The sequence below is a fragment of the Pristis pectinata genome, chromosome 21, assembly GCF_009764475.1.
Source record: "Pristis pectinata isolate sPriPec2 chromosome 21, sPriPec2.1.pri, whole genome shotgun sequence".
NCBI lineage: Eukaryota > Metazoa > Chordata > Chondrichthyes > Rhinopristiformes > Pristidae > Pristis > Pristis pectinata.
The window spans coordinates 15,431,227-15,445,995 of record NC_067425.1 but is presented as its reverse complement, the minus strand read 5'-3'; the positions used below and the strand labels follow the sequence as shown (position 1 = coordinate 15,445,995).

General features: G+C 38.8%; 1 protein-coding gene across 2 annotated transcripts in view; it reads left to right on the top strand.

Annotated features, from left to right (window-relative positions):
* Window positions 1–14,769, top strand: part of pipox (pipecolic acid oxidase) — a 56,818-nt gene that overhangs the window by 21,978 nt on the left and 20,071 nt on the right. Inside the window, exons 3-5 of one of the 2 annotated variants that reach the window (XM_052035560.1) lie at window positions 4,082–4,169; window positions 5,359–5,541; window positions 11,646–11,798. In XM_052035560.1, the coding sequence (XP_051891520.1) occupies window positions 4,082–4,169; window positions 5,359–5,541; window positions 11,646–11,798 (424 nt within the window). The remainder of the gene's footprint in view (window positions 1–4,081; window positions 4,170–5,358; window positions 5,542–11,645; window positions 11,799–14,769) is intronic. The other variant, XM_052035559.1, reaches the window with a different exon arrangement.

Genomic DNA, 14,769 nt, shown 5'->3' with positions numbered 1-14,769 from the left:
GCTAGAACCCTTGGGCAACAACAAAATCCTTAACACCTGGATAATTTAGATTTTTGAAATTAAACAGAAGTAAGAACAAAAAATAAAAAAAATCTTTGCATTTATATACATCTTTTTTCCCATTGCAAAAAGTATGTTCCTCATTCTCATTCTTTTTGTTTTTTTTTTAATAAGGGGAGGGGTTTTGTGTTTCAGACCAATATTTCAAACAGCTCGGCTGTGCTCTGTCAGAGTTTAGAATTGGGAAGAGAGGACAGGAATATCCCCAAGTCCACAACATACCATTGTATTCCTTCTGAGAAATCTGTCTGCCCAGGAACTATCACATAATATTACAGTTTCCACATGCCTGTAGCAATTATTTCAGTAAATTTAAATCCAAAGAAGTCTAAATTCACTGATACCATTGGTCCTGTTGCAACCCTTGATGTTACATTGACAGTTTGTTACATACAAGTCACATCCTCATAGTTAAATCTACATCTAGATCATTTCAGCAGTTCTAATGACTGAATATTCTCTCTGTTTGAGATGCCTCTGGGTTATGGGGCTGTTTGACTATCCTAATACCATGAGTTCATTGAGCATGTTCATTAATTATCTGTTAAGCAAGATTTGGGTGCTTACTTGAATAGACATTACTCTGAATTATTCTGGGTAGCACTGAATGTGATTTGTAAATTTGGGTGATATAAAATACAAATGGGAAATGCTGGAAGTACTCAGCAGGTCAGGAAAGAAAAATGAAGTAAATAATGGGTTAGTAAAGAAGGTAGCTAAAAAATAGATGTTTCAAATCACCATCTATTTATTAGGGACATTATAAAATTTGGGCCACTACCCCCGTCAGATACAGAAGTGTAAACTGGATCTTTTGTTTTTGGTGGTTAATGTTTTTTTTTCCCCATTGGACTTTAGATTTGCAGACAAAATAATGGTTCACTGCTATTGAAAAACCATGTTATTTTCAACAGAGAACATACATTTCCTCAGAGGAGGGTAAATTGAATAGTGTCCTTTAAACTAAGAGATTAACTTCTGCGCAGTCTTTTGATTTGTTCATCATTAAGGAGTTGCTTTGGATTATAAGGCTAGAACAATTCTTTCAATAATTGGGATTTTCCTGTTCATTTTACATTTTCACTAGAAATGTACCTTCCTCTCCTGAGACATTGATGGCATGGATTTTGCAATTAGCAGCGAAATGATAGTGTTCACTACTGACTCCAAAGAAGGTTATCCACAAAGACCAAGTGATTAGTCTGATAAGAATTTCCCCTTTCCTTGTAAGTGGTTTCTGTCACTCTGTTTTAGGAGATCCCTGGTACTTAGCAACAATGATACCATCAAACTAGATGTTCAACCAATCTCATTGAATAATTCTCACAGTTATTTTGACCAATTTACATTGAGCAAAGTATTTGCAGCAGATGAGCCTAACAGAGATAGAAACCCCCATATAAAAAATACTTCTGTTTATAAAAACCACACAATTTGGAAATAATCAAGGGGATAATAATCTAGATGTAGATTTTAGGGGTAAAAGAGTTTGTTCAGTGCATTAATTATGTTTTGGTGTATCCTTAAGATCTCATGTATCTCATTCAATGAGCTGCAACACAGAACAAACTTGGTTTGTGAGTAGTTGGATTTTTCATTTGTGTACTGATTTCTGCTGATATAGAACAGTACAGCACAATACAGGCCCTTCAGCCCACAATGTTGTGCCGACCTTTAAACCTCGCCTAAGACTATCTAACCCCTTCCACAGATCCCTCGATTTTAAATTTCTCCATATGCCTATCTAGTAATCTCTTGAATTTGACCAATGTATCTGCCTCCACCACTGCCCCAGGCAGCACATTCCATTGCCCCAACCACTCTCTGGGTAAAAAACCTTCCTCTGATATCTCCCTGGGATTACACTGGGAAAGTCTGCAACAGTACACCCAGTGAATCACTGACATCGGCTTCTGGTTTTCTGTGTCTGACTACAAACGTACATTCTCCAGCAGTTCATATGTCTTAAATTATAAACAGTGGACACTCATAGTCTCACCACTTCTGTCACCACAAGTTCCAGGCTGTTAGCTTTGCATAAGCAGGCTGTAACTATTCTTCAACATCATGGAGTTTTACACTTATGCACCTTCATTCAAATCATTAAAGAATGCTGCCCACTGGCACATTCCAGGCTGCAGGAGTACGTGCTGAGGGATGCATTGAAGCTGGGTGCAGCCACATCAAGGGCTCGGTGGGGAAGGACTACAGTTTAGGGTTCTTCTGCCACTGGAGAGAGAGGGGTGGGGTCAGGCGAGAACACCCCTTAAATATTGTAAATATGGGTTTGGGGTATCACCCCAGGGAGCCACAAGAGTGGCATTGGTGCTGTTTTTTATATATAAAAAGGTAACACTAATGATTGATCTGTACAAGAATGTAAAGGCTTGCACTGTTTTATTATTGTATATAGTTTGTCTTTTATTATGAATAAAGTTTATTTTGGATTAAAAAAATTAAAGAACTTTATTTGTTACATTTTACCCTAAATAGACAAATGGGTCAGAATCTTTTAATTGTCCAACATGGCCTGTACTTAGAAATAAGTTTGATTAATCCATTTCTAACTATAGAAAAATCTTTTGAGCTCAATTCATCTCCTGGGAAATAATTGACACAGGGTTAATCCTGAATTAAAAATAATGATATTACATATGCAAGAGCTATTTCAATCTTAAAGTATAGATTTCAGGATTTCAAACAGAAATGGATTCTGTGACAGTGCTGAAAATAATTTTATAGTTTTTCTGAATGTCTGATATCTCATTTTTTGAATGAAAACAAGTGTATGAAATGCCTCATGGCTTCCTCTTGTAAACATGGGAGCACTTGCTGACTTTGACCTTGCAGCTGCAGACTCAAGTTTGACATTATGCTGAGTTTAAGTTCCTCAAAGAAAATAGTTAACAGTGGCACCAGGTTCTTGGCAAAACTCTACACCAGAATCTGTGCTCCTGAACTCGCCTGGGAGACCACTTCTGTCCATTTCTTGTATTCTTTTGACCATAGTCTGTCCACTCGGATGTATCTGAAGAAACCAATTTATACTTTGTTTAAATCCTCATTGGTTACCAATCTGCATTCTTAATGTGCAATTCGCATGGTAATTCAGTTACTTTCTGCTGTAATCCCCAGACTGTTTGGTGTTACATTCACACCTCATATTCTATCCTGTTCTACTTGCAGACCTTTGATCTTGTGAGCAATTCCTCCTTCTTCATGATCAAACAGCTTCCATCTGGCCTGTTGTTTGCAAATTTCCTAAATAGCAAACAGGCAACTAATTGGACTTATGGTTACTGCAGAGAAAGGTCCCTAGGCATTTAAATCTCATCGCAGCTCTGTAGTTTCTTTGGTATTACAAAAGCATAGATCCATACCACAGTTAACCAAAAGGTTAACAAATGCATGGTATACAGATAAGCTGCATAATTCTTTAACCCTTACTCAGCCAAGGTTCCCATCATGCCATCTGATTAAACTGTAATCTGTTCACAAATAACAACATGAAAATCAAGGAATTTGTTGGATACTGCACTCTCTCCTTCCGCAGTCTGGAGCTCCTACTGCGACAGTAATTCCTGAATCTAAAAGTAGACGTGAACAAACTACTATCAGATTCCTGCCTGTTAGAGCTCTTCAGTGCCCAAGTGCTGGATAACTGATTATTGGTCTGCTGCCTATTCTCCTGTATCAACTTGAGGTTTGTTATCAAGTTTAAAAGGATGGCAAGACATATTTGTTGATATTGATTTTCCTACACCTGATGTGTGAAAAGATAAATGGTTGTATTTGAAGCAATTAGTTTTTATGTAAAGTAAATATCAGCTCAGAAGAAAAATACATTAGCCTCATAATTAAGTTTACAAGTCTGCAGAGTCCAAGCAGAGGAGTAATTAATGTTCATGCTGTGGATTCAGTGTGGAATATATATAAAAGAAAATGAAGCATGGCAGTAATGCCAAACACAGTTAAAATGCCTGCATCAAGTATCCTTAATGTTGCTTCTGATTGTGCTTAGAACTGGATTTAAAAGATACCAGGAGACACAAGAGACTGCAGATGCTGGAATGTGGAGCAACCAACAATCTGCTGGAGGAACTCAGCAGGTAGAGCAGCATTTGTCGAGGACTGATGCAGGGTTTTGACTCCATGTTGACAGTTCTTTCCCTGTTTGACCCACTGAGTTCCTCCAACAGATTGTTTGTTGTTAAAAGACACCGGCTCTTATAATATGGTGCAAGTGGGGTGAAGCTGTATAATGAAAAGAAATGAGTTGATCTCCTGTGGCATTGCATTCAGAGTCCAGGCCAAGGGCAGTCTTCAAAGTTTGGAGGGCATAGGTATACGTGGGCTAAAGCAGATAAGGATATGGAGGGTGCTAGCAGAAAGCACGCAAACTATCTAAGAGAAGGAGGGAGAAGAAAGAGACTTCTTAAATGGTGTGAGGGCCTCTGCCAAATACTCAGGCAGATTCCAACCACCCTCTGGGTTAAAAGGTGAGGGGAAGACTTAAAGAAAATCATCTGTGATTGAAGAAAAGGGGGGAGAGAGAGGGGGGAGAATGTTGGAGTGAGACTAAGTGCTTAAAACTTCCAGAGATCACAGAGCTGATTATTGAGTTTGTTGCCATTAGTTTAATTCAGTTCTTTCTGTGCAGGCCCTATGAATTGTAGAGGCCAAAAATGATCCGCATTGTATACAGGTCCCAATATGTAAAGTTGCAGCTAAGTCTGCTCACAGCTGGAATGTTACTAACATATGCTGAGACAAAGTATTGATAAACCCCCTCACAGTGCCACCTGCAGGCAAAGCAGACATGAGCAGTTTGAAATGGGATGCTTTGATCTGCCTACCTATTGTAGAATAGTGAACTTGTAAAATACTTAATTTTAATACTTCAAAATGTTGGAGCCTAGATTTTTATATAGTTGATGCTAGATTTAGGCTTAAGTTATGCAATGATTTAAAATATCAGATAACAATTTCGCATACACATCTTTCAGTGTTATGGTAGACTTTCATGATGTGATAGATATGTGAAATGTATCAATGCACAGGATATTATTAACTAATTCTGCTCTAGTAGGATAATGGATTGTAGAGATATAAAAAAAACAAAGAACTGGTTAACAGATATCTGGAATATGAGGGAAAAAAGTAGTAATTTAAATGGGGTAAAAAGTTCTTCAATTCCATTAATATTATAAATATATTTTCTGGATGGTAGAGAAATAATTATTAGAAATAATGACGTGTTCTCCATGATTTCACAAGACAGAATTGAATCTTTTGTAGGATTTGTTCCGGAGGTTTGGAGGAACCATTCGTGATGGTGAAAAAGTTGTTGAAATACATCCTGGAAGTCTGGTTGCCGTGACAACCACCACAGGAATTTACAGAGCAAAAAGTCTGGTGATTACTGCTGGACCTTGGACAAATAAACTATTGAACCTTGTGGGACTACAGCTTCCTCTGAAGGTATTTGCTGGATCTTGCTTAAATTCAATCTGCACTAACATCATCCTTTTATGTTGTTCAATCTAAAATTACCTCCAAGTACATCAAAGCTACATTACCGTGGAGCACTCCAGAAATTTTGCTTGGACCTAATATGCCTTGACAGTGTTGTACTGGTAATCAATGGGGATTTCTCACTGAATAAACTTAGCAATGACTGCTTTGTAATCATTACTGCTCGCTGTTGATGTCCTTCCCGTTAGCTGTTAACATACTCCTGGCCACCTCGCACCACCGTTACTGATCCCAACAAATTCCTTAAATATTAAAATCCTGCATTTTTGATTGAGGCAATTTTAAGGAAATCCATCCTATCTCCTCGAATAAATAATTAACCTCATAAATAGTGTTGCTGACAATTCTTGAGAACCTGTCCTTATAAATGCATTTTGTCTAAGTGCAGTGGAATGACAAAAGACCTGCATTTCTTTAGCATCTTTCACAACCTCCAGGTATTCCATTGCTCTTTCCAGCCATTGAAATAAGTGGTGTATCATCAGTGTTTTGATTTAGGAAGTGCAGCTGCCAATTTGCGCACACACAGCTCCACAAACAGTATTATGACAGATGAGTAGTTCTGATGATGTTGATTGAGAGGTAAATGACATTCTGCTCTTCAAACTTGTACCATGGGATCTTTTCCATCCATCTGAGAGAGCAGATGAAGTTGTGCTTTATCCATTTAACTAAAGATCCTGTTTGGACAATGTGGCTCTGTTACTCCCTCGATACTGCACTAGTTAATGGACAACAGGAACATGTGAAAAGATAAATAATTTAAATATGTCAAAACAAATCCCTACAGTTACTTTTACGTGTAAAATATTATCTTTCAGGTAATTCTTTAACTCCTGTTAAAACCCCATTTGAACCCTCCACTTCTGACACAGAGGTTACAAACTGAGACACAGGGTATGCAAAATAAAGAAGGCAGTGATTGCAAGACCGTTGTCTTAACTTGGGATTTAGCTGATAATGTCTGAGTTTCACAGTTAGAGTTCACGATGGCACCTGAACCCCTTTGTAAGGTCACTAAAGATTTCCTGGTGTTCTGTTTTCTTCTCGGTGTTAGTTAAAACTGTAAATAAATACAATTCCCACCAACTTTTTGCTGCTTAATTTGTGATCAACTTTCCCAGTGTGCAAACTATATCCTTCCCATAGTAAGAATAGCAGAGTGCGGCTGTTGAGAGAGAGGAGTGCAGCAATAATATTTTTGGTCTCCAATCACTCACCCACTCAAGTAGTGAGGCCGTGCAGCTGTTGCTTATGAATGTTTGATCTTTGGCTGAGACTATTGATGGATGCACTGTTCAATTACTGGCAACTGTAGGTGATCCAGTGTTCACTCTACGCTGGCACACACATCCCACCCACACTTTGTCTGCCTCTACGCATCAGAAATTGGCTAAGCCCATTAAAAGCTTGGGACAAAGGCAAAATGATTTTGGGCTTTGAGTGTTAAATAATAACAGCCTTCTGGCAGTGTGAGTTAATATAGTGGTGTGCTTTGCTATGTAATGAAGCATAGGAACACCCATTTGTTTCCCTAATAATGATAAAGTCTTGATTTGAGAGGCATCATTAGATAAGCCACAGTGCAGAAAACAGGTGCTTTTCCAGATGGAGAAGAAGGGAGTGTTGCCACATATATCTCTTGAGCTGCTATTTCAGAACAGTTTATAGAATACCCTGTGGCTCAGGCAAAACCAGGACTTAGTTTGCCTATCTCAGCATGGGAAACACATATAGGATACACAGTTGAGATGAGCTCCATCGTTTCTTGGTGAAGCAACTTAAATCTTGATATAACTTGCCTCATTTGTATCCCCAGAAAGATACCAAATAATGTAAAAGCTCTCATCATGGCTCTTCAAAAACAAACTATTAAATAAAAACAGATACTTAAGTCTCTTCTATTGGTATTGGTTTATTATTGTCACTTGTACTGAGGTACAGTGAAAAACTTGCCTTACAAACCGATCTTACAGGTCAATTAATTACACAGTGCAGTTACATCAAGTTAGTACAGAGTGCATTGATGTAGTACAGGTAAAAAAAAACGATAACAGTACAGAGTAATGTGTCACAGCTACAGAGAAAGTGCAGTGCAATAAGGTGCAAGGTCACAACAAGGTAGATCTTGAGGTCATGAGGTCATAGATCATAGTCCATCTCAATGTATAAGGGAACTGTTCAATAGTCTTATCACAGTGGGGTAGAAGCTGTCCTTAAGTCTGGTGGTACGTGCCCTCAGGCTCTTGTATCTTCTACCCGATGGAAGAGGAGAGAAGAGAGAATGTCCTGGGTGGGTGGGGTCTTTGATTATGCCGGCTGCTTCACCAAGACAACGAGAGGTAAAGACAGAGTCCAAGGAGGGGAGACTGGTGTCCGTAATGCGCTGGGCTGTGTCCACAACTCTCTGCAGCTTCTTGCGATCTTGGGCAGAGCAGTTGCTGTACCGAGCCGTGATACATCCTGATGGGATGCTTTCTATGGTGCATCGGTAAAAGTTGGTGAGAGTCAAAGGGGACAAACCAAATTTCTTTTGCCTCCTGAGGAAGTAGAGGTGCTGGTGAGCTTTCTTGGCCATGGCATCCACATGGTTTGTCCAAGACAGGTTGTTGGTGATGTTCACTCCCAGGAGCTTGAAGCTGTTAACCCTCTCGACCTCAGCACCATTGATGTAGACAGGTGTATGTACACTGCCCCCTTTCCTGAAGTCAATGACCAGCTCTTTAGTTTTGTTGACATTGAGGGAAAGGTTGTTGTCTACCACCTTGGGCAAAGTTTGGAAACGTGTCGAATCATAAATCACAGATGAATGTACAAACACTTTCCCGCTTAATCTCAGCAGACGGTTTCTGCAAGGAGATGGTAGATGTCTCGGGGAGAAACTTTAGAATGTAGTGGTGCATATTTTCCAGCAACAAATCCTGTCTATACAGGAAAATCTATATGCATGCACGATACCCCAGGAGAAAATTAACTATATTTTTAAACCACAATATTAATACAGATTTTTTTTCTCTCTCTTCCCCCCCCCCCCCCCCCACTTAAGTTATAACAAAGTATAATTTAGTAGGTTAACCTTCTTTGTGTGATGACTGGATGCATTAAGAATGAGTGTTGGAAGAGAAAAGAGTGACAGAACAAAATAGAGTTGATACTTTAGCCATTAATCATGTAGAAAGACCACCCATGCCGTCTGAGTGGCAGGCAAAATTTTAATTGGCTCTCCATTTATTTGAGAGGCGCCTGCTACAGCTCTGCATTTCACAGTTTTTAAGTTCCTCATTGTTTGTGTTCTCTTCCTCTAACCACTCTATCAACCAGTTGGTTTCACCAGCAGCTTATCAGCACAGCAACTTGTATAGACAGGATTTGTTGTTCGAAAATATGTACCACCACATTCTAAAATCTCTCCCTGAGACATCTACCATCTCCTTGCAGAAACCTTCTACTGAGATTGAGAGGGAAAGTGCTTTACATTCATTTTTGAACCTTGTGATCATCCTTTTAGCGATGCTCCCCTTGTCCGATCCATTCCTTCCACACTCTGCAACTTAAAACCAACTTGTGTACTTCCTTTCCCAGTTCTGTTGAAGGATCTTTGACCTGAAATGGTAGCACTGTTTCTCTTTCTACAGATACTGCCTGACCTGCTGAGTGTTTCCAGCATTTTCTGTTTTTATTGTAAAAGACTATATGTTCATGTTATGAGTAGATTTAGGACAGAGATGAGGAGGAACTGCTTTTCCCAGAGAGTAGTAAATCTGTGGAGTTCTCTGGCCAGGGAAGCAGTAGGGGCTACTTCATTAAATATACAGTATTTAAGACACAGTTAGATACGTAGATTTTTGCATAGCAGGGAATTAAGGGATATGGGGGAAAGGCAGGTAGATGGAGGTGAGTCCATGGTCAGATCAGCCATGATCTTATTGAATGGTGGATCAGGCTCAATGGGCCAGATGGCCTCCTCCTGCTCCTATTTTTTTATGTTCTCATTTAATCTTCAAGTAGAAATAGCATTACACTGGGAGGAGGGGTGGAGTCATTCTCCACAGGCATTCCTCAGCACGCTGTGGCTCTTTCTGGTTGACCTGGGCAATGATGGGCCAAAATGAAAATACCTATGGTGCTTATGAATATTGTAATGTTGGGCTATTACGTAATTACTTCATTTGTTCCAAAATGAAAACATATCATGATAAAGATGTTTTAAAAATAGTTGATAATTTTGGGAGAGAGAGAGAGAGTGTGTGGTGTCAACACTGCAGTGATTTTCTCCCTTTACTTTTGCCATAGGTGCACTATTCCTCCCAGTCTAAAAATGACCAGCAGCCCGATTTGGGTTTGTTTTTCTGGCTTTTATGGACACAGTTTATTCCTCTTGGGTCTCCATTCTTCTTCATTCACTCAGACAGTGTACCAACTTGCCAACATATTATTTCTAGTCAGAAGATGAAAATGGTTGCACTTTTTCTGTAACCTGCCACTAGTGTCTTCACCAACAAACAATCTGTTGGATGAACTTAGTGGGTCAAGCGGCATCTGTGGGGTGAGAGGAGTTGTCAACATTTCGGGTCGAAACCCTGCACCAGGGCAAGTGTCTTGATATTCCTTCAAGGATGTTCTCCTGTATGTTTACCACTTAAAGGCTACATTAGCTGGATGATGATGCTCGACCTGTTTGGGTGGGAGAAATGTGTGATCTGTAACCAAGGGAAAAGGGCTCACGGTGCAACACTCAACATTATAATTATATAGGGTGTTGGTGAGACCATGTAGAACTGTGATCTCCTCGCTGAAAAAAGGAAATTCTGCAGAGGGGAATACTGTGAAGATTTGCCAGACGATGGCAAATCTGTCATATGAGAAGAGATTAAGGCTAGTCTTTTTTTTAAGAGCTTAGAAAAATAAAAGTGAACCTCTGAAACATGCAAAACTCCGAGGAAACTCAACAGGGGACATCCGGAGGAATGTTTTGCCTAGCCAAGGAGGCTACATCTAGGGGGTCGCATCTTAAAATAAGGTGTATGTCACTTAGTACTGAAATGGAGTGACATTTCTTCACTTAAAGGGTGATGAATCTTTGGAATTCTCTATCCTAGAGGGCAGTGCAGGCTCAATCATTGCATTCAAAAGAAAGATCAATAGACTTTTGGACATAAGAGGAATCAAGGGTTATGGAGATGGTGCAGGAAGATAGTGTTGAGGTAGGTGATCATCCTTGATCTTATTCAGTTGTGGACTAGGGCCTAATCCTGTTCTAATTTTCCTATGTTATTATCAGGACCTCACTACATCATAATTTTAATTATATATAAAAATCCCCTGGAGACCTAACAACGTGCAAGCCATGTGTATTTACCATGAAGCTACACATTTATTGTGCTTAATTTTCCGACTTGCCACAGTCCAAAAATGGAAGACAAGATGGGATGGAGCTTCTGAGCCACTGACCACCAGTCCTTGTCGTATGTTGAGACCATGAGAAGTGTATCTACAAATAACCAGCCAGAGCTTGAACTGCAATTACTGTTTTTTAAAAAAAAAGCTTGAGCATGGAATGTTTCACCCTTCTCCTTGACAGAAAAGTTGCAGCAGTACCAGTGGGGATCTATGGGCACTAGCCTTTAAGGCAGGGATACTGCATTTGCAGAAGAACAAGACACCATCTGGTTGTAACCATTCATCTTGGTTTCATTTCAGTGACACCTCGTAGTATTTCACTTTACTCAAAGCACAGTAATTTTCAGAGATTTTGTTTCAGTTTAGCCATTCCAACCAGGTAAATTTCAATGCTTCATAGATTACTCACCAGCGTTGCTTGTAATTGAGCTTTTCAATATATTGTGTAACAAATCTGGCAGTGCTGTCACATTATAGAATGCTTTTGACTTGTCTGAAGGACCCTTATTACTCTCTGGCTTCTATATTATCCTGCATTCTTGTTTGATCACTTGTGAAATGTTGCCCATGAATACATTGTTGTGCTGCAAAATCATGTGTTTCATAGGAGAATTTATCATCTGATTTTATCCTGTTTAAAATCTTGCTAGACCCTGAGGATTATTGTTTGTTACTGGAAGGAAAAAGTCCCAGGAACGTATGGAATTTCCAAGGGGTTTCCCTGTTTTCTTCGGATGTTCAGCAGTGCATTTCAACATCATTTCTATGGACTTCCTTCTAATGAATATCCAGGACTTATGAAGGTTAGTACATGGCGATTGTTCTTTATTTTGCTGCAAAATCTATTTAAATTACAACTAAGACATTAGATCTGAAATGAGTGATAAATCCTCTGTAAAGATGTGTTAATAAAAATGGTATATCTACAAGGAGTAGAAACAGGTATGGATACATAGCCTTCGTCACATACAAATCTAAATGGATTTATGAACGTGGAGATGTAACTACTACTTGGGTCTGTATTTTTAATGGAGAACAGATGAATGTGTACTTGACCTCGACAGGTGTAGCACTTGCTCCAAGACTTAAGCTGTTTTATTGGTTTCTCATGAGTCTGAGAGCAATAGTTCATGTCTTGTAAAAAGAGACTTTTTCCTAATCTATTGTCTCTTTTTTATATAAGTTTGACTTTGCAATTTATAACAGGACAGATGACGAAGATCCCACCACCAAATAACTTTATTCGGATTGGGTGTTATTACCACCTACAAATAATATGAATACGCTCACCCGTGTTACAAATCACTTAAGCTATTCTGCTATTTGCAAATACCTAACTTACCTGATAGATCAGACAGAGCACTATCTTCAGATAGATTGGGCAGAACATACTTTGAGATGACTGACTAGCTCAATGCCTCCTTCAGCTGTGATTCAACTGACTAAGCCTACACTTCGGAACGCACACAATTCTGATGTTTGCACATCCTACACTTTACTCCCATTTTTGCACAATATGAGCACACGATCATTTCCTAACCAGCTACCTAGCCCATGCTGTGCCATTATATCTTTATTGTTAACATCATGGCCTGGACCACTAAAGACGGAGGTGAAAAGTTTGTCTTGGCTAAATCTGCTAGGTGAGATTTAACAGACCACTCGTTGCCTGTGAATTGCAAATTGTTCTTTAATTGTCATAACATGAGATGGAATAATCCAAGGTTCTTGCCCACTAATTTCCCACAGTTATACACTTTCCTTTGGGTGAGAGATTTTTGTATAACCATCTGGAGTTGGAAGGATAATTCCATCATCTCTTGCTATCAAATGTTCTGTTTATGCTCCTGACTTTTCCTTTATTTTTAAAGAAAGTGTTTGAAGTTTTCTTTAAATATAATAGTGTAGATATTGAAGAATAGAGGTATCAGTGGCCTGTACAGTTAAATAAGAAATTTTTGGAAAACCGTATGTTGATTCTTCATACATAAGGTCTCTCTAGACATTCACTAATTACATATATACACACACACGCACACATGCACATGCACAATAAAAAAATTAAGCTTTATATTACTAACACCTAATTTTCTTATGATGGATTTCATGTAAAGAAAGAAAGAAAAATCTAAAATGAATTAAAATCTTAGGTTGTCTACGAAACTATTTCTTATTACATTTTGCTGCCAGTATAGCTTTCCTATAATAAGTTCTTTTGCCCACAATTACAATGGAAATAGCAGGCCCTGGTGATGCTTTGACTGCATCTGTTGCTAGAGTGGTGCTGTAGAGGCTTAGTCTTACAAGGACTAATACCCTTGCTGGGAAATGCTGGCACACCAGCCAGCTTTCCTCTGTTTGCAAATTGCTATAGATTTTGTAATCTAACCATAAATGCTTGAAAATTAATATTACAATAATCAGAAAAAATTATTATTGAAAATAGGATCTCAATTGTTCTCTGTTAAACAAAATAATATCAGCTCCTGGGTAGGATTTCTGTATGCAGCACCACAGGAAATCAGATATACGTGTGAGCATGGTGTGCAAGAGTGCTTATAGCGTTTCAGGGTGTATGTGAATTGACATTGAAAATAGCGGACATTAGAGAGTTAAAGGCAGTGGTTTTGCGCACTCTTCATTCTGAGATTAATATTTAAATCCAATCCTGATGATTAAGATAAAGTTTTTCATTCTGCCGGCTGTAGGGATCCTGAATGAAAATGAGGTGGGAAGCCTCAACTCATTGCATTGTTGGTGTAGGTCCAGAGCACCGATTTCTTTTCCACAGTGAGATACTAAATTGACTGTTTTACTCAGAAAGGCAATAAATGTAATTGGTGTGGGATATAAAAGTGTCAGTGTACTACCCTTTTCTCTGAGGTTGGAATTAAGGCCTGTTGGAGAAGATTTGCTGTGTGTAATATCTGTAAGGAAACATGTAATAAAATACCACCTTGACTGCAGGAAGCATGTCAGGGCGTTCATTCTTTATAAACCATTTCAATACACACATATATAGCATATATGTAAAAAAAAGTTTTACCATAATCGATGGGCTAAAAATAAATGGAAGTGACTTGACAAAGGTGAAAGGAAGTCTAAACCTGTTTCATGAGGATGATAAAATCATTGCTTCAAAATAAGTTCTGTGAATGCTTGAAACCTCTCGTATGTGAGGGTTAATGGCTCCTCTGTAGGTTTGATTACCTCACATTACATCATGTTACTCCAGTAATCAAGATCAAGTTGAACGCTTGGCCTTGATGCTGGAATTAATTGCAGTAACCATTTCTCTATGGCAGAAGAATGTTCAAATATTTTACTTAAGTATAAAGCGGTTCCTCCTTCACTACGGTCAAATACATTCCCAGTAAATTTCTGATTTGGGGAAAAATTGCCTTATCCAGCATAGATATTTAAAAAATAAAGAGAATTTCAGTTAGAGCAGTCTGAGCCTTATTCATTTTGTACATCTGCGGTAATGAGCTGGTCTCTCCACATCGACGGTGATCGAGAAGTCCTTTTACAGCCTGGTTGTTGGATGAAATGTCTCACCTTGCTGAAACCTGACTGCTGAGCTGGCTCATTGTGTAGCCATCTGTCAAAAGAACCACTAAGTGATATTAGTTTAACAAGTTAAAAGTCTGGTTGTGGATAGTTTTTTCTATCAGTTTGTGTTGGGTGGAGGGTTGTAATTGGATCTTGTGTGTTTTCTTCACAATTACACACATGCATGTGATTCTTTTGATGTGGAGCTGTGGTCTTGTAAGG